The sequence below is a fragment of the Rhopalosiphum padi genome, chromosome 1 (assembly GCF_020882245.1).
Source record: "Rhopalosiphum padi isolate XX-2018 chromosome 1, ASM2088224v1, whole genome shotgun sequence".
Taxonomy (NCBI): domain Eukaryota; kingdom Metazoa; phylum Arthropoda; class Insecta; order Hemiptera; family Aphididae; genus Rhopalosiphum; species Rhopalosiphum padi.
In genome coordinates, this window is record NC_083597.1 from 34381340 (window position 1) to 34401733 (window position 20394).

The window sequence follows — 20394 nt, forward strand, 5'->3', positions numbered from 1 at the left end:
CAAGGTCGATCACTAATAATTTTACGTAATTTATTTTATTATACCGCTCAAGTTTCCTGCAATCGTTTAATACACGGCTGTAATAATAATAATACACCATGTTTTACCCGTTTTAGGTTTTGAAATATTACATTGTCTTTACACTATCAGTGATAGTGTATCACTACAGATTCTATAAGGAACGTAATTAAAAATTTGTTTCATATCACATATGCTAGAGTAAAAAACATACTCAACTCAGCTAGGTTACACAATATTGTATATTATATTACACAGGCATAATATTATAATGATAGACATATTGGACGGCATATTTGGTGTTTTGATTAGGTATCACATTTTGTTCATATATATTATAATATACATATTATATAGGTATATTATAAAAATCTAGTAATTTTAACGTCTAACTAATACTATTTATTATTAAGATTATAATGTTGCTAAAACAATGGTAAATATATAATAATAATAATGATAATATTTACAAATATTTATGTATAGTATTTTGAATAGTATACATTATTATATAGGTACGATATAGAAACGTGTTATTTTATTTATAGTAATAATATGTGAGTTGGGTTAGTTGTTAGAATTTATACATACATTATTGGTTTATATGCCTTATTTTATATATATTATATACAGTGGCGATTTAAAATATTATATAGGTACATCTTAAAAATATAATATGTCTCTATAAAATAAAATATAATTGTTCAAATTGAGCAAAATTCATAATAATTTGACTCTTAGGCGTTACACATTATAATTTATAATTTTTTTATTACTAAAAAATATACAATATCGCGTCATCTCGCTTAGCCACTCGCTACTTACAATTTATTACCTATGTATACATAATTATACTTATATTGTTTATTATTTTATTATGGACGTATTACTGTATTTGTTGTACACTTAAGTATGCAACGCGTTCGTACGAGTCTATAAAATACGATATGCATAAATACATTGTACCAGTGTATCACATTATGTATAATACGAGTTCCGATATGCACGAGGCATTATAATAATATTGTTATTATATTATGATATAACATAAATATATAGGAAAATACTGCACCAGTCTGGGGCTGACGGTATGTACCTATCACGCGATGTACACGTTGTCAGCAGTCTTGTCATTCGGAATGGTACACCGAAAATAATATGTATAATAATATTGATATTATGTATAATACACAGTAAGTACCTACATCGAATGCGTAATAAAAAGAAAACCGTATTACCGGTGGGCGATGTATGCATGCATTGTGCATACAGATAAAGAAGATTTTTTTGGAAAATTTTTATCACTACGACACGCTGCAAATTAATACATTTATAAATATCATATTAATCGGGGATTCAAAACAATATCGAAAATCTAACCGAGATATTCTAGCGTAGGTACTCGACCCAACGCCGCTATAGTAACGACTGTCGGCGTAACCATAAAAAAACTCTCACACCGTCACACCGATGTACCAGGAAACGACGCTCGCCAATGACCCGGTAAATGTTACGTATACATTATACTTTGAACTCGTACTCGACGTGCAGGGAAATGGCTCGGAATCGATGACATTAAGCTCAATTTTATTTCGGAAAGTTTAGCGCCATCAGCCTTTTCGAAGAAAATCGTTCTCGAGCACTTCACATAGGTAATATAAAATATTTACACCTGTAGGTGTGAATTTTTATTAATTATTTACTATATAATCCACGGGAGATCGTATGAGAATTTAAGACGAGCAACGGGTATCAGGCACGTCCGGTATAATTAAATCAAATCGTTTCGTTAAATTATTATATTATATCTCTTACACCTCCATCATTCCCCATCTCCCCAGGCCCATCCACAGTCTTTACGTGCGCGCAGTCGTCGCGGTTTCGGAAACAACAAAAACAACAACAACAAAATACCGTCAACCCCGCGCACGTAATAACAAAGATAAAATCTATAATTTGTGCACATTATAATATTATTATTATTAACTATATGATTATGATTAACGGAAGAAACTGGAAAAACGGAACGGCAGGTCTACACGTACACCTCGCCCCTCTTGCGCCTGTTGGTCGCCGGCGTCTTCCGGTCGTCCGTGCTGGACACGCTGCCGCTGGAACTGCCGCCGCACGCGCTGTCGTCCTTGTCCGAGTGGTGCGCAGCGGCCACCGTGGCCGCGGTGACGTCTGTGATGAGCAACGGCTGCGCGGGTGGCGTGGTCGCGCCGCCCGTCGCCGACGCCGCGGTGATGCCGAGCGACGACAGCAGCGGCCGGCTCATGGACACCGTGGACATGGCGATCGGGCTGACCGACATGGTGGTGTACACGGCGGTGCCGGTGAACGCCGGATTCAGCACGCCCTGGCAGACGCCCATGCTGCCGGCCACTCGGCGCTGGTTGTGCAACGTGCCCGACAGGTTGGGATCCATTTCTTGGATTGGCGACAACACCACCTGCGACGACCACACAACAAATTAATTACTTTTATCTATAATAATATATTATAGTTTTTATGCAGTATAACAAATAATACGCGTATAATATATATCTATGCGAATATTAAGAACACTCGTTATTATTATTTTGATTTGTAAATTGTTATCATCGTCATTTAATAGGTCAAAGTTAAATTGGTCTTTAAAAAAAAAACATTTGATTTAAAAATTTGAAAAAAGTCTGAAAGTCAACGTCTACATATTGATATACTATTATATAGTAATGGTTACTTTTTCAAAAGTTTAAAAGTTCAATAACAGTTCGAATAAGATTCTAGTTCCAGTTCGTACAGTGCGAGAAAGAATTAAGTTTTTGTTTGTATAAATTTAAGTTTTGCAATTAATAATCTTAATCATTATTATTATTATAGTGCGTTTATTAGTATTATTCCATCGAATTTCAAAATTCGACATGACTATAATACCGGAGGTTGATAAACTTATTTGGAGCGACTCAGCACAGTAAGCCCCGGATTGACTTGGAATAGTAATCGTGCACAACTATTACAATTATAACAAATAAGTGATTCAGTACACCTATTAAAATTACTTATATTTAAACAAAGAAAAAACATGGGTACGATTGTCAAAAATATGAATTTTGAAAAATACGTTAAAATTTGTTAGCCAATGATTTTCTAAGTATTTTTGATATAGATCTTTGATATTTAATTTAGGTTATACGCAGTGCAGTATACGTTACTATGATCAGCGCGGTCCACAATAATGTTTCCGAATGGGTTACTTATAATCGAATAATAAATATTAAAATATTGTAATTTGATATTGAAATGAAAACTTAAAAAATGGTTATTGATAATGTCCGTGTACGAAATTCAAAGTAATAAAATGTGTTCTTAGAAAACAAACGAAAAGACTCATTATTTATCTGGTTTGAGCGAAAACGAAATCAGTTTTATGTGATTCAGACGAAAGCGCATGTTGGGCGAAACCGGACCCGACCACACTATGTTATATACCATTTCATGTTTCTATTATCAAACAAACCGTGATTAATTTAATTATTTACGATCATCTCGAAAAATAACTTTAAAAATGACAAATTAGTTCCGTGACAAACGAGGGGTAAAAGAAATAAAAAAAAATGACAGTCAAACGACCAGATTAAAGCGTTTACATAATATAATATACGGAAAAAATTAAAATAAAATAATAAAATAAACGTGTTGATATGAAAAAAAATCAAAGCGAACGTGTTCTTTTTTGGCATTGATCGTGAACGTGAACGAATTACATTTATTCTAACATAGGCCACTGCAGCGTACGCGGATATGATAACTACAGGTATAAGGTAGCGATCTCCTGTATCGATCACGCAGGTTTTTCTAACTGCTAATCTACACATATTGTCATACGATTTATCACGATTTATTTGTACAGGGTGTTTGACGTTTGTCACCTCATAAATATAATATTTTTTCTATTTTTTAAATCAACGTGATGATTTAAAAATATTATAACTGTTGTCTGTAAATTGTAATATATTTTTAGTTCTTTTTTTCTTTACTAAGAAAATTCTATTTAAAATCCACATTTAACAAAATACAATAATAATAATAAGTATAAAAGGGGTTACGTCAAGATTTGACGACTTGAATGAAAGGAACATCCAGTGTTCATAACTTGAATGGTTTTTCTTGTTAGTGTGTTTTTATTCTTTTTATTGTTTAGTTATTTGTTAAGAAGATCGCGCGGCCAATTACGCTTTAAGCGACGTGGATAATTTTCCGGTAGATTAATAAAAGAGCGATTTGATAATATTAATGGTCTAGTTTACCTGTATTTTAAATAATATAGAATTAAAATTTTATTTTCACTTTTCTCAATAGATATTAGAGATACCAAATGTATGTAATATGATGCGAGTATTATTACTATAGTTATTGCAAAATATAAACTTAGGTATAATATGTCTTATATTCGTGTTATTATAATTTTTATTGAATATTTTTATTTTACAAAATAACCCACACCTTCATTTATTTTGTTCTACATTTTGCACATATAAATCGTTCCATTATTACTACAACCAACATTTAATTGCCGGTAAGTACCTACAAAATTTCAAAGATATCGTGATTGCCCAATATAATGTGGTTGCAGATAACCTGAAATACGACTCGTGTATAAACCACAAATCAATTTTTTTTATTATATGCTATACGAGAACGGCGGCGGGGAATTGGAATAACAAACGAATCACGCGAAAATTTACTGATTGAAATCGGTGGAGTATTATATAGTAACGATAATGTGTGTTTAATAAATTCGTTTTAAATGTAATATTTTGACAGTAACATGCCCGTCCGGCGACTGCTGCATGCAAAAAGACTCCAAAATCGGTCTCTGAATCTACAGTTACACTAGTTACAGGCGATATTACTAGGTTTAAATACTTAACAATGAGTATCATATTTTATGAATTTAATATTATATAATGTAGGTACTTATATCATATTGTAAATTGTAATAAATTTTATGTTGACCTACATATTATACAATTACTACTGCAGACTATTATTTGGCTTGCTGTTCAACCCGAATTTGCTCCTTTAAGAGGACGCTATACCCGCATGTGTTGTTTCTGTCTAATACACGCGTAACATAGTTAAAAACTGTTTTGTGCGGGACAATTTTATTCCCTCGATATTTATGTCAAAATTACCAAAATTTTAAATCACATATTGAGAAGAACTTTACCTGTGTCGTAGCGTTTTAATTTTTTTGATAACATGAATGCAATTAAAGTTATCGGTTTGAGAACTTTAGGTTTTTTTCATTTAATTATTAAAAATTATTGGTTACCACTCTCAAAAAAATTAAAACGCTACAACACAGGTAAAGTTCTTCTCAATGTGATTTAAAATTTTGGTAATTTTGATATAAATAACAAGGGAGTAAAATTGTCCCGCGCAAAACAGTTTTTAACCTTGTTATGCGTGTATAAGACAAAGACAACACATGCGGGTATAGCGTCATCTTAAAAGATTAGAAACAATTCACCCAACCCAGGATATGAAAATAAAATAATCATATTAAGGTTTAGCTAGATTTAGGCCGTTTAAAATAATTTGTGTAATGATTATAAAACTTATTATTATAGTATTATTTTATTGTACTAAAACATAATGTATGAATGATTACGTCCGTATATATAGTCTTAAAGTTTAGATGAGCTAAGTAATGGAACAATATTTTGCGGAATTCCCTTGTACCAATCCACTCAGCTTCATTTAAAATTTAAATACATACATCTATATATTAAACAATTTATTAGAAAATATTTCACTTACTAACTAGATATACAAAATTGAAAAATATGTTTTCATTCAAAAGAGTAAAAAAAACTTAAAAAATGTTAAGAATTTAGCTATAAACAAAAATTGTAAACATATATTTTTTTCTAAAAATGTTGTTTGTAATTACTTGTAGTAAAAATATAAAAATTTAATAAATATCTCGGGTTAAACGGATCACTATTATTTGGTTGTACCTACATTTATTATATTATACAAAAGATAAAAAAAAATTATCTTCACAATACTTGAAAACCTACAATTAAAAATGTATAGATATAAATATTTAAGAACTTAAAAATATCGAACTATATTCATTTAAACTGAGTTTTTAAATATACGTTTTAGGTGTATAGGTAGAAAATGAGTGGATGGAGAAATATTATTATGTATAGTCGGTAGACTCACCCCAAGTTAATAGGGTCATTATATATTATAATATACAAATAATAATATACGTGTCGAGAGTAAAGAGAGAAAGATATATATTATACATATATATTATAGAGAAAAAAATAAATATAGTATGCAAGAAAGAGGGTGGGAGGGCCTATTAAACATTTTTGAAATATTTTAAATTCTGAATGGAGCGAAGAATGTATACAACACCTGGTCACGACGATGTAGTTTTTATTATTATATTTTTATCGTAACGAAGAATACTGGAAATATTTTGTGTAACACTTTCGTGTGAATTAGACATAGAGCCTAAGCAGTACGACAGTATTAGATTAGGTCATTTTCGAATTTCTCAATACAGTTTCTTTAAATGTGTTTGTAAAAATTTTTACTCGACACTAAATCATAATAAGTATTGAAAACAAGCTTTTAATAAGAGCAAATTTCGATAAATATTGAAAAAAATAACTAACGTACAATAGTATTAATTGTAATCTATAAAAATTACAATATAGAATAAGATGATAATACTGTATAATGTATATATACTATATTAATATTATATAGTATTAAAAAAATCATGTAACTTAAATTGTATAATAATAATATACCTATTTATAAATACTCTAACTCTAAATACAGTTACATAATTCAAATTAAATCTGATATATCTTCATAACATATTGTTTGTAAGCCATAACAATATATAAATAATAAGAATCTACCATTAAATGTTTGAATATTATGTTTAGTTATTATTTCAAATTTCATTGAATTTTATTGTTAATTTATTTTAGTTTTAATAATTTCCAGAATAATTTCAAAAAACCTTCAATATTCTTTTTAACTAGGTAATTCAAATAAGGTTACATAAAACTAGTGGGCAGTAGAAATTATCAAAATAATGTTTAAAAAAAACGAATAAGAATTATTAGCAAACAATTACTAAATTATATGACTTACTTTATCGTAATATTCACGTAACTATATAAGTCATTGAACAGGTTCTTAAAATGAACAAAATAAAAATATGCAAATGTACAGATTATAATATTATAATCTTAATTTTCGGAAAAATTATCCGTTAAATAGTTTAAAATAGAAAAAAGGTTTTAATCATTTGAATATATATCCATTTTTAAGAAAACTCTTAAGAAGTACAAAAAATTTAAAGAATTTCAAAATATGGTCTTTGAGTAAGAGGTATCAAACAATTCTAAAAGTCAGATTTTGAATAATTGCATTCTTAAAGGCAATAAAAATCAAAGGGAATGAAATGTTTGATGAATCACCATTCACCTTGTATATTATTATCGTATTTAGGAAATGTAATTTTTTAGTATTTTCCTTATATAGTTATTATAGATTACAATGCAGATAATAAATTATGAATAACATTCGAAAAATATTAAAATAATCTACACAAGCGTCATTTGTTCCGCTCTCCGTTCAGAACTGTTTTCGCGGAAGACACGATTGATGATAATTTTACACATAAATTACCTACATGTTAAACTGAATATAACCAATTCATAATACTCTATTATACCAATATACCCAACCACTATATCCTCTGCAGCTCGATTGTTCTTCGTTAAATGACGAATTACATATATTATTAGTGTATAGTAAAAAAAAAATGTATAATATATTAAAATGGGTACCAATAGTTTTTTAAATTTAATGTTTCACCAGAACAGATAAATGCTGATCATTTTTATATAATCGTAACACCGCTTAGAATACTGTTTTGCAAATGATTATAATATTATATACTAATGTGCGATGATTCATAATATCACTTAGAATTTTAAAACACCCGCCCCAGTGGTATACTAGAATCAATGCATTTATTGTTTCGTAAAAATTATTTAAATATTATTCAATTATTGTTTGAATAATTTATTTGTACGACACGATTATAATATTCTAATTTTAACATAAATGCAATACTTGAGTAACATCACACATCGAATATGCCGATTGCCAAGTTTTATGATATGTTCGTTAATTATGAATTTCAAAATTAAAATAAACAAGTAATAATAAATATTACATTACCTATTACTTTAACTAATTAAATGCAACGAGTACGTGTTATCTAAATAGGAAAGCAAGTCCAATTACTTCTTATAAATATTCTAATATAAAATATGTATAAAACAAAAGCAGTAGCACGAAATAACCTTAAAAGATTTAATTTTTCAGAAGCCGATTAAACAATTATAATACAGAACAGATTACACGATCACAACTCTCGAGATATATGATAGCATTGATTATAGAATCGACTATTAGAGAGTATAGTATAGACTATACTAATAGAATATTCTATAATCAATGATGATAGGTACCTCGTACCTATAAAGGCCAAAACAATATCGAGAAATAATAATTCTATGTTCTATTGCACATAAACGTTGAAAATAAAAGATGGGTATACTTATATTATATTTGTCTAGGTAACCTTCAGCACTAAATGGATATTTAATTTTTGCTTCAACATTTTGCAAAAAAAATTTTATTGCTCAGATTTTAATAATTACGTATTGAATGATTGATCAAAATTTTAGTATTACATACTTAATTATATCATAAATATAATTATAGTTGTATTATGCTGTTGTTGCCTGCGAGTATGATTACCTAGTTATTTTCTACGATTATACCATCGTATTAATAAATTGTGCTTCTCTTAAATGCTTAAATACATATTTTGAAAATAATTTTAAATATTATAAAAACTTGGACGTGATCAAACAATTAGATCTTCAAGGTTTAGCTATTTAACCTGATTTCGATCATTTTAATACAAAGTCTGTGATTCACTAATGGTATAATAAGTCGGAACATTTTTACCTTCTATAAAATACATTTTTCACACAATAAGATGGTTTTAATCTGAGACTTAATTATAATATTTATGAATTTACAAAAAATGTTGATTATTTATTAGTTTTGACGCGTAGAGAAGCGAGAAATTTTAAAATGTTAAACGAATATATTTCAAAGAATAATAAAATATATTAAAACCGTGGGACGAGATTTATGTGATACTTATTATTAAATTATTCGCTATAAATCTAAAAATTAAGGGTTGATATATGGACAATTGCACAGATTAAACCATAATTGAAGAATAACCTAAGTACAAGTTTATAATAAAGATTTTATGTAGATTTTAGGTGTATAAATTGTGAAATATTAAAATGTTTTTTTTATTTACAGGAAAAAACAGAAATCCAGTAGTTAACGATTATCGTGTGTATCTTTATTTATTTTTATCCTCATTGAACTAAGTATATGTAATTTTTTATTTTGTAATTTTTACATCTAGATACAAGAAATTATTATTTTTCTAAATAATTATTCTCTAAGTAAAACTTTTAAAATGTTAGATCTACTTTGATATTATTAATTTAACTTAGCACAGTTACCACTTGTAATTAGTTATTATAAATAGTTACTTAATTATCATAGTTAGACAGATAGGATTAAAGTAGGTATTAAGTTAGGTTAGCAGTAGTCAAGTTATACCTTATACATATCAAAAAATAAAAATTTATTGTCAGAAAATTTGCTAATTATACAATTTATTATGTTAAAAATATTCTATTATAAACAATATTTAAAAAAATATATGATCATATAAATTAATCTTCATTTTTATCTAATATCTTAACGCGGAAAAATTGATTAATAAAGATTCAAAATATATCAAAGAAAAAAGTATCTATCTAGAATCTCAATACACGTATTACTAAATGTTAAAAGACAAAAACATATCTGAATCTAAGAAACCGGCTACCAGCACCAGAAGGCAAAATTAATAAACAGAAAACAACCAAACTGTAGTAGGTATATTATGATCGATACGAATGATATATTCCTATAAGTTATAATTATTAGACACTTTTCACATTGGACTATTTTAAAAACTAGATTTTCAGACTTCAACTGTAATTTTACAGAATTTTTTAATAGCGTATATAGATGGATTAAATAACCTACTCGCATAGTATAGGTATTTTTATCGAATTTATACTAGCGAGTATAATGATATACGATTGATGATACTATGACAGCTCCTTTTTGGGTATACTATATATTTATTTATTTTTTCAACCAATAAAACTATATTTATAACGACTTATTGTATTATTGTACCTGTACGACTGCGGGCAAATCTGACGGATACGTTCCTGGCTGAGTAGAACCGTTGACGGACATATTCTGTTTGTTGTCCTTATCGACAGCACCGTCCTTTTGCACATCCGGCGTCGGAATTCTAGGCCTTCCTCTGGCATTCATTTGTCCATTAATCTTGTTCGAACCTAAAAGTAAAACGTACGATATTTATTGTCCTTAGGATTACGTGTATGCTGTGTAGAGTATAAGTACCTACTTATATTATGTATACATACTCGACTAACTGATTTAAAATGTGGAACGGCAGACACATAACGGGAATGACAGCGGTGTTATAACCACTGTGATTCCTAAGAGTCCTTCGCGCTTAGCTGGTAATCAAAATACCCTTATTGTATTCTACTTTTTTTTTTTTTTAGATTACAACATATAAGTATAAGTGTTATAAATGTAAGTGCCATATAAGTGTTTCATGTCAAACTATCATCTATACACAAATAATTACGAAATAGGTAATACGAAATAGCCGTACGTAATAATATAATATAGAAGATAACACGAAATTAATTCTTTATCAAAAATAATAAACTGTGTACTCGACTTTAATTTTTTTTAATTAATAAATTAACGCTCAAAAACCATAGGCGTTTATATCCTGTTCATCTACGTGCAAAATTAGGGCTAATCTATATAATTTAATGTTTTATAAAACTTCGATTCCTATGAAAAAAGTATAATAATTATAAACATTATAATATGTAGGTAGTAGGTACTATAAGTATATAACAAAAAACAATACTACTTAGTACTTTATTATAAAATATTCGTACAATTTTGAAATAGACATTATTCAACATAGCCATTCAAATCATTATAAACGTGACAGACTTGTCATAAATGAGATTCAAGTACGAACTTGACGATCATATTATATAATCGGAAGTTGAACGGCTGCAATGTTGCATTGTTGCAGGGACGTATTGGCTATGCAAATATGGAGCGAGACTACAAACTATAATAGTTGATAATCACATAATTTATTTAAAAGGTAAATGGAATTTATTATAACATATAATTAGTATTTAATATTATTTATTTTATTTGTATATGTATACGTTATACCTATATCGACTTCACATATATGAATATAATATTATGTACTGAATACTATGCAGAGTTATATAAGTGCATTAGATTTAACCTGAGTCGAATTAATTATTTTATTTATTATAATAATAACAATACAAACAATTTACACGCATGTGTAAAAATAATAAGATATAATTTTGTTTGTTTTAACTTTTAAGAACTCGATTTGATGTATTTTACGTAATAATAATTAAAAACGTGCATTTTTTTAATAATTTATAATAATAAATGTATAGAGAACTCTGTATTTTAGACGACCTATTAGGTGTTCTGTACGTGACGTTTGAACACTTGTAACTTATAAGTTCATGGTTTATGTTATAATAGCTAGCGCGTATTGGGTACCTTCGTTAAAACGTGCAGTACTATTAAAATACGCAGGAAAAATGACAGCTCCACTTTTCGTAACATTAATATTACTAAATTGAATTTGTTCAGTCTCTGCAGAATATACTCGAGTACTTGCGTGTCCGAGTGACGAACGTATTATACCGTACGAAGTAATTGCAGTTTCGATTAAATTATCGCAAATTTGACTTTGTGCGAAATTAAATCGGGAATTAGTATAATTGCACATCACACGAAACGCCTATAAGCAAATATAAGTAACGTTGCTATTAGTCTAATCTACACACAATCAATCGAGCCGGGCAAATTGTTAATAATATTCCTGTTTAAATGAAGCAAAAATTTGTGCTTTGCCGTTAAGCCATTATAAACCAAACCAAATACGATAACTCATCAAGACTTTCGGGTATCCCATGACTTCATTTTTGTAAAATAAATAACTTATAAGAAACACTTAAAGATTAAGATGTATCTGACTTGAAATTTTTAACACAGTGCCCCCAATTATTAATTTATATTCGAAAAAATTACTTTTTAAGTCAACGTAATTTGAAACTACTCAAAACTTAGAATAGATATTTTTCCTATATACCTGTACAAGTTACACAGTATATCGGTCACCAGTTTATACCTACGCAAAATGGATATTCGTAAAACATTATTACCAATATGTGAGTAGAAAACAGATTTTATTTTTTTAATGTAAAACACACGAATTATTCGGCCAAAGAATAAATTTTATTACTCACCATAATATATTAAATGAATGGTCAGGTTAGTATGTTGAAAACAAATATTTTTAAATGTACATTTTTATTAACTTTTAATAAATCACGTGGAATAAATATTCATACAGGTATATGGATGAGTGGGTTGCAAATAGAAACCAAATTCAACGTATATACAGAGAAATTACTGATCACGGATTTTGGTTTATATTTAAATTTTGAAAAATTCCTGTTCTGCAGTTTACGTGCCCAATATATATTATTATACGCCTATGCATTATATATCTATCTAATATATAATAATGGCTGACACAATATTATTATATTCGCGTGTAGTGCAAAAAAAAAGTGAAAACCTGTAGTTCTGTAGATTTATAGTGATTACGACAATGATTCCGCGTAATTTTTGTTCCGAAACTCGTAACATAAGATTTTGCGATTGGTATACACTACAAGAAAGTTTTTATTCCCAACTAATATCTCTATGCGCACGTTGATATGGTTTTCTTGGTTAATGAGATACGATGATGACGCACTTGAGTAATAACTATTTAAATTGTTAAAACCTTACGCGCGTTTTGTCGATTTCTGCTCAATAAAAACAAATATAAGCAAACAAGTTATTAACACGACGACCTTCAGAACGAATCATTTTTCGTTATGACGTTTAAATACACGTGAAATATCAAACACCTAATCAGTGTTTTTCCGATTTTTTTTTACGTTAACGTATATCCCACGTATATTTAATGAAATAGGTAGATAGTAGATACCTAAATAATAGCAAGTGATTCGTATAATCAACGCGCAGTTATATAAAAAACTACCTCTGCCAGTAGGGTAATAAAATACAAATTGAATTTTAATTTTACAACTGATTACATTCATTCCACGAATTAATATACATAACTGTTGTTTTTATAACTTATATTAGTTTAGAATTCTTATTTTTTCGATAAATGTATCTGTATATATACATAATAATATATACACACAACTGCCGTCAAAATTTATTTTGTGTGCATATATAGTAGAATGACAAATCTAACGTTTTTGAATACTAAATTTTGATATATTTTTAATAATTAAAAAGAAAATTGTTTTCAAAAGAGTTAACTTGTTTCTTAAAAGTTAAAGGAGCTATAAATACCTTGAGTACTACCTCGTCGACTTTTCATAGATTTCCTACCCCACAGTCGGTCGTACAGCGTTATCTTTTGCAAATGTGGTGTGCTTCCGTTAATGCCGTTGATGTGGCCGTGACCGTTTATGCCTGCTGACACGGGTAAGCCGTTTTCCGGACTCGAATACACTGAATTGTGCCTGGTTCGATTGAATAGACCACCAGACGAATAAGTTGTCGATGACGATCTAATCGATCCCACTCGATGTATTTGCCTCTGGAACCAATTTTTACGGCGTTCAGCCATTGGCGTGTCAACGCTCTCCTAAAAAAACAAAAAAACATTCGCATAAATTTAAATTTTATAATAAATTATGTATAAAATTAAAAACAATCTTTCTATTAATAAAAATATTATTTATAAGTTTTTTTTCATATAAATTATGGTCACCGTATACGTTTACATATAGTGTTATATATTACTGTACATAAACGCTGAAGCCAAATAATTTGGTCTTAAATCAGAAAGCAAAATACTTAACGTGTATTGTATCTTATTGATAAAATCAAACAATTTGTCTTTTTTATAATATTATATTTGATATTAAGTGTATAGGTATTTTGTAGTTTGTACCAACCATACTTGTCATTAATAGCGAACCCATACACATCAACTGTTTCGAAAGTTATTATCTAGTTGCGTTCCAAACATAATGTAGGTACACTCCCCTTAATGATATTTATAGCAAAATCGATTAACATTTAACAATCACGAAGGGTGAGATAGTATGCACTATTAATTCTTCTTCTATATACGAAGTCAATTTATGTATCGTAAAACGCTTGTCTTATACCTTAATTTTAATTCTAATCTAAAAACAGTCAGCCTAGCAGTAAAGAGGCGATTTACTTATCTTACACTTATCTAGATTTAGTTAAGGAATAAAAAGAATTCTGCAGGATCCAGGTGTGATAGCGTGATGCTCCCGTCTGTAGGACATCTGGCCGACTCAATATATGGCCAATAAATATTTGATGGTATTATTAATACCAAATAGTTTTAAACCACGAATAATGAACCAATATAGGTAAGCTTTTAAGCTATACGTAATATGATAAGTTTATGATCGAACCATACAGTTTGTAATATGTATAGTAGTTATATTTATTATAAATTAATCAATTATACATTCAATATTTATGTTGTAATCATTACGGGATAAATACTAACATTAGTGTGATAAATAACATTTCCAGTAAAAATATGCACCAGTTGGCCAGTGTGGAATTCAGATGTAATAAAAAAAAAAGCGTACTTAAATAAAATAAATTATAATGCTTATTTCCCGCAGCTAGGGATGAGTAATTTTCTGTTCAATATAAGAAAATTAATTTAAAGAATATTAATAGGTGGGTAGGTATTATGTCTATGAATAGATAAATAGATGCGAAAACGGGAAATATCGCAGAAAGGTATTATCATATGATGTAATGCGAATATAATAACAGAATATATTTTTGGGACGTGTCAAAACTTCGATTAAAATTTTAGAGGAACCGCAGTCCACAACAAATTTTAAAAACCGGAACGTCTGGAACTATAATATAAAAGTCCATACTGTAGCCACACCTAAAAAATACGTTACTCGAGGTAAAATGTACGTAACTACATATCAATATCCGTGATAATTGGCGTATGAATAAAATGAATAGGGAACTAGAATAGGTTAGATTAGCGCATATAGAATAGGTGAGAGGTGCCATTATACGTTTGAGACTGTGCTGTTTTGAATATATAACTATTTAAGTCGTGATTAAGTGTTTAGGGACGATTAATTTTTCCGGAAAAATATTGTTTTATTAAATGGTAAAATAATTAAGATTACTTGATTGAATGACAAATTGTATTTTTAAATTATTTTCCTGCGGCTTTATGGAGACAACAGTTATTGATGAAAACGTTCATTGTTTTCGAATTCTCTCACGAAATTTTTGTTATCACTAATCGCTAATTGATTATTTTGTCGATTACTCATTCCTATTTGTAACATCGAGTAACTTTTTCATTGTAAACGTAATCCATTTCCGTAGATTGTAGTCACTGTAGTTTTGTGTATCATTCCAGTAACAAAATAAATAGAATGTTAAAACGTGTGGTTTATCGACTTTCGTGGAGGAATAATAAGATTTTTTTCATGACGATTATACAAAAATTGTTTGTCTTGGTTTAAGTAAAATAAAATATAATAACACTACATTAAGACAAGTACATGTCCATGTCATATGAATAATTAATATTTTGTTGTTGTTTCTAGTGTTACTTACAGTACTTAGTTTTTTTTAGTTACCACACTTCTTAAAATTTAAAAATTATTAAAAAAGGTTTCCTCAGCAGTTTAATAGTACGAGTATAAATAGGTATTTTTTTTTTTATAAATAGAAACTGTACTTAATGATCAATAACTATTTATTTTTTATTTTTTAGTGTAGGATTTTAAAATATATTTTGAATTCTCATTTTTTTAAATGTTAGATAATTCTGGAAATTTACGGAAATATCGCTAACCATATACGATCACTGTTTACAATTATTTGTATATTCAAAAATATAAGTTATTAGTACTAATAGTACTTTATTATTTTACTTATTAGGTAGCTATTTATTATTATTATTATTATTATTATTAATTTCTTATAAAAGTTAATTGTTAATATAAGTTGTATTTTGTTTGTAAATCTAATATTTTTTTTTCTATCACTTAAATTTAAAAATTAAAATTTTGGGCATATGGTTAGATCACTGCTATAATCGCAATAAGGTTTTTAGCATCATATTTAAAATATACACTGGTATGTTCTGAACTTGGTTCTGCGCATGTGTGCTATGTCCCGCTGTTTGCTGTTAGTATTGTCTGCCGAAAAACGCAGACAGGTTTATGTTATAGTTAAACATAATATAGTAATAATAAAAACATGCCTTCGCCGACTATATGATATTCTTTCTAAAGTTGATATCATAGCAGTGTATTTAGTCATAAACTCATATTTAGTATATTTCAGAGGTCTTATGATGTTCACGTACGAGTATATTGTATGTTAGATATACAACCGAAAAGTAGGTATATTAACAGAAAAAACTCTCTGTCAATAGATAAAAAAGTTGGAATTAAATGGGTTTGGACCATTTATTGAATAAAATATTGGGCTGCATATCTACCCACCTTTATAGTAATCACTAATCAGCATCTCATAATATTATTACAACATACATGTGCAGGGGCGGATCTGAAACTTGTTTAAGGGGGAGACGAGTACGGAGTAATGATATTTTGAGTGATATATAAATATATTAAATAATTTATAAATACTAATTAAAAAAAAGCCCAAGGTGGGTAATCACCACGTTGTCCCCCCCCCAAAAAAAAAAAAAATCCGGCTTTGTATATACGATACTATACATAGTTTATTTAGCGTGATCTTAAATTGTAATGGTTTTGTAAATACCTTCATAAAACCTTATAAATTATAATATACAACTTATAACGTACGATGAATGACGATAAAAATATGTTTTATTGTATAGTATTTAAATGAATTGTTTTCCATTAGAAATTAATCACATAGATATAATAAATGAGATAAGCGTCTCAGACTATCGCAACCGTTATAATATGTCATACACTTGATTACATTCATAAACATTTTGAAAACATAAACGAAAGTATCCATACATATAACATACTCGTATGTTCTGCTTTCTCAAAAGCCACCCATGTTACATGTACATTGTACGTACCTATATTATTATTTATTATAATTATAATAATTGGTTAATATATTATTTCATTAGAAGATTAGAGGATTTTAAAACGATTTGTCTACGATTACGCATGCGCATTAGGCGCAATCATAATTAGAAAACGCGTCGATTTGTGAATTCAACTCGCATCGACGTCGAAATAACAATAATAATAAAATAAACGAAAAAGTCTCGTGTTCCTTAAACTATAATGTATAGTGTTAATAATTCAATAAAATATTATCGTCTGAAAACTTATTCGTGTCTACAACATTTAATTTTGAAGAAATAAATGGTGGAATAAAGAATAAATATTCGGATTTTCGACAGTTATACGATTTTTTAAATTACAGACGTGGTCGACGAGATAGCTAGGCGGTAGTATGAAGTTTACTTGTATATACACAACAAACATAAATAATAGTAATCGGACCGAACAAGTCGAGTGAAGCTAGTGCAGCAATAATACGCATTATTATTATCATTATTTTTATTATTATTATAACTACTACTTATTGCATATATATATGTATGGACTACTATTATACTACTGCCACCTGTGGCCTGTAGTGCGCCTGGGACTCCGCGATATGCATTCCTACACGATTGCTTGACCTTCGATCGAATATAGGTACGCACACATATTATACCAACATATGTGTACAGAAAAAAAAATACCAAAACCAAAATATAAACACGGTGGGCACAATAAATTATAATTTATAATTTAGTATATTATACTTACCCGTCCGGGTTCATTAATCTCAACACGACGAGCAGTCGATTAACTCAAAAGGAGTGTAGGATGAACGTACACAATTATATTAATTCTAAATGCACAGGGATTGTTATTATTCGAAATACGCGCAGGTTTAAAAAATATATATTTTAGTTTATCAAACAGATACACAATAGTGGCTATATCTCTCATAAAATAGAGTACGTTTTATGATCTTTCATAACTATAGGTCGACTCGGTCGTATTGTATACGGTTGTAAAATATATTTTGAAAATATATTAAATAATATTATTCAGATACATTTTTTAAAAGTATTTTAAATCCTGATCGAATGCCTCGTGTATGATTTGTCCGGATTCCAAAATCTATTATATATAATTTATCATATTGCAAGAATATGACGTATGGATTAACGCAACAATTTATTGTTTCAATAGTTACTTGAAGTGCCTATGTATCTTTATTATTATTTATCCCATTAGTTGATTTTAAATATGCTCATTTCTCAATTAATCAGATGATCTTAATGGAATGGTAACCCAATTTAACTCTAAAGATCATTCAACACTTAGTAAATCATATTTTTATAGTAATAATAACAATGTATTTTGACTACATGTTTTCAGTACCTAAGTACGAATTACACTACTATATATTATAGTGCATATTTTAATATTCTTTTTTCAAAATATAATAAATAGTACTAATAGTACTATTGATTATAAATAATAATATTTATAATCAATGACAATACCAACATATTTAATTATTTGTAAGTACTATAAGTCTTGAATCTTGATCATAAATGATCGAGTGATGAGATACAAGTCGATTAAAAAGATTATTCCTGATATTATCTTGTATGTGCGCGAATAGGAAGTTTTACTGTTACGTTGAAAATATAAAACTAATCCGTTGTGCAGGAATGAGGAAGCGACGTTGTGCGTCGTTTCGAATACTTTTGCAAAATAATAATGATAATACTAACACGCGACGATTCGGTGTGGCACGTGATTCGCATCTAGGTAAAATTATCGTGATCGGACAGGACATTGGCCGAGTCATCTGTAGCTATAAAACCGATTATTAGGTATAACGCAATTGTAGCTGCCGGAGACTTAAAACAGAAACATGTGTTCGTCGTCAGACAAGAGGGGAAATCGATTAAGGCTAAAGGTGATTGAGTGATGTGTGGATGATGGCGGGGGAGGGGTGAATCCTGGCGATGTCCACTCTTGCCCAATGTTTATATAAACGACAATAATAATAATAATAATAATAATAGTAAAAACGATAAATTACAAAGGTACAAAATATAAACAATAATATTATAATATATCGATTATTGTTGTTATCATTATTATTAAATTATATTGTACTCACGTAGTCTGCGTACACGTCCTCGGGCACCGCGGTCTTCCTGTGCATGTGATGCATCGGTGCCATGTTCGCATACAACGAATCCGATTCCTTGACCTTATAGCACTCAGCCGACCCCTTGGGCTCCTCGCGCCTGTAGTGTTCCGATGCCACTGTGTACGGCAGATCTTTGGGCACTACCTCGTCCCAGTACTGGTCTTTCAGTAGTTCCGGGTGTTCTTCGTGCATTTCGTCTACGATCATATAAGCCGCCTGTACACGAACAAAAAATAATAAATTATATAATATCGTTATTAATTATTATAATGTGCATGCTATCCAACTCCCCGAGCAATTTCCTATAATCCTATAATCGTATTATAATATTTGGCACCCTGCTTAGTTGAACTGATTGAGAATAGTCCTTTTATATTTTTGTGCCTTGACCGTAAATATACACATGCTATTGTTGTAACTATCGGGCAAAACAGAACTATAGCATACATAATATAAAAGATATGGAAATAAAAGAATTACCGAAAATTGCAGGTCAACCCGAGTACTCCTCCAAAATATTATTGTATACGTAAACCTAACCTAATACAAGTGTTTTCCAGATATGTGGCGAAGTAAGACTTACTTTTTCATGTTATAATTTATGAAATATTTTTCTATCTTGCATACAATATTATGTTCGATATTTACTCTTGAATGACTCAGTCATATTTTGTAGCCCTCGGGCCCTCCCCCCTGAACTCTGACTATACACCC

At 29.2% G+C, this 20394-nt stretch overlaps 1 protein-coding gene across 2 annotated transcripts in view; it reads right to left on the minus strand.

The window, feature by feature from the left end:
* Positions 1–242: 242 nt before the first annotated feature.
* The window catches only part of LOC132918708 (bestrophin-4), a 52057-nt gene continuing 31905 nt past the window's right edge, over positions 243–20394 (minus strand). For both annotated transcript variants that reach the window (XM_060980132.1, XM_060980131.1), the window contains exons 8-11: positions 19648–19896; positions 13753–14050; positions 10396–10562; positions 243–2470 (exon numbers count right to left, since the gene is read on the minus strand). In XM_060980132.1, coding sequence (XP_060836115.1) covers positions 2054–2470; positions 10396–10562; positions 13753–14050; positions 19648–19896 — 1131 coding nt within the window. In that variant the 3' untranslated portion in view covers positions 243–2053. The remainder of the gene's footprint in view (positions 2471–10395; positions 10563–13752; positions 14051–19647; positions 19897–20394) is intronic.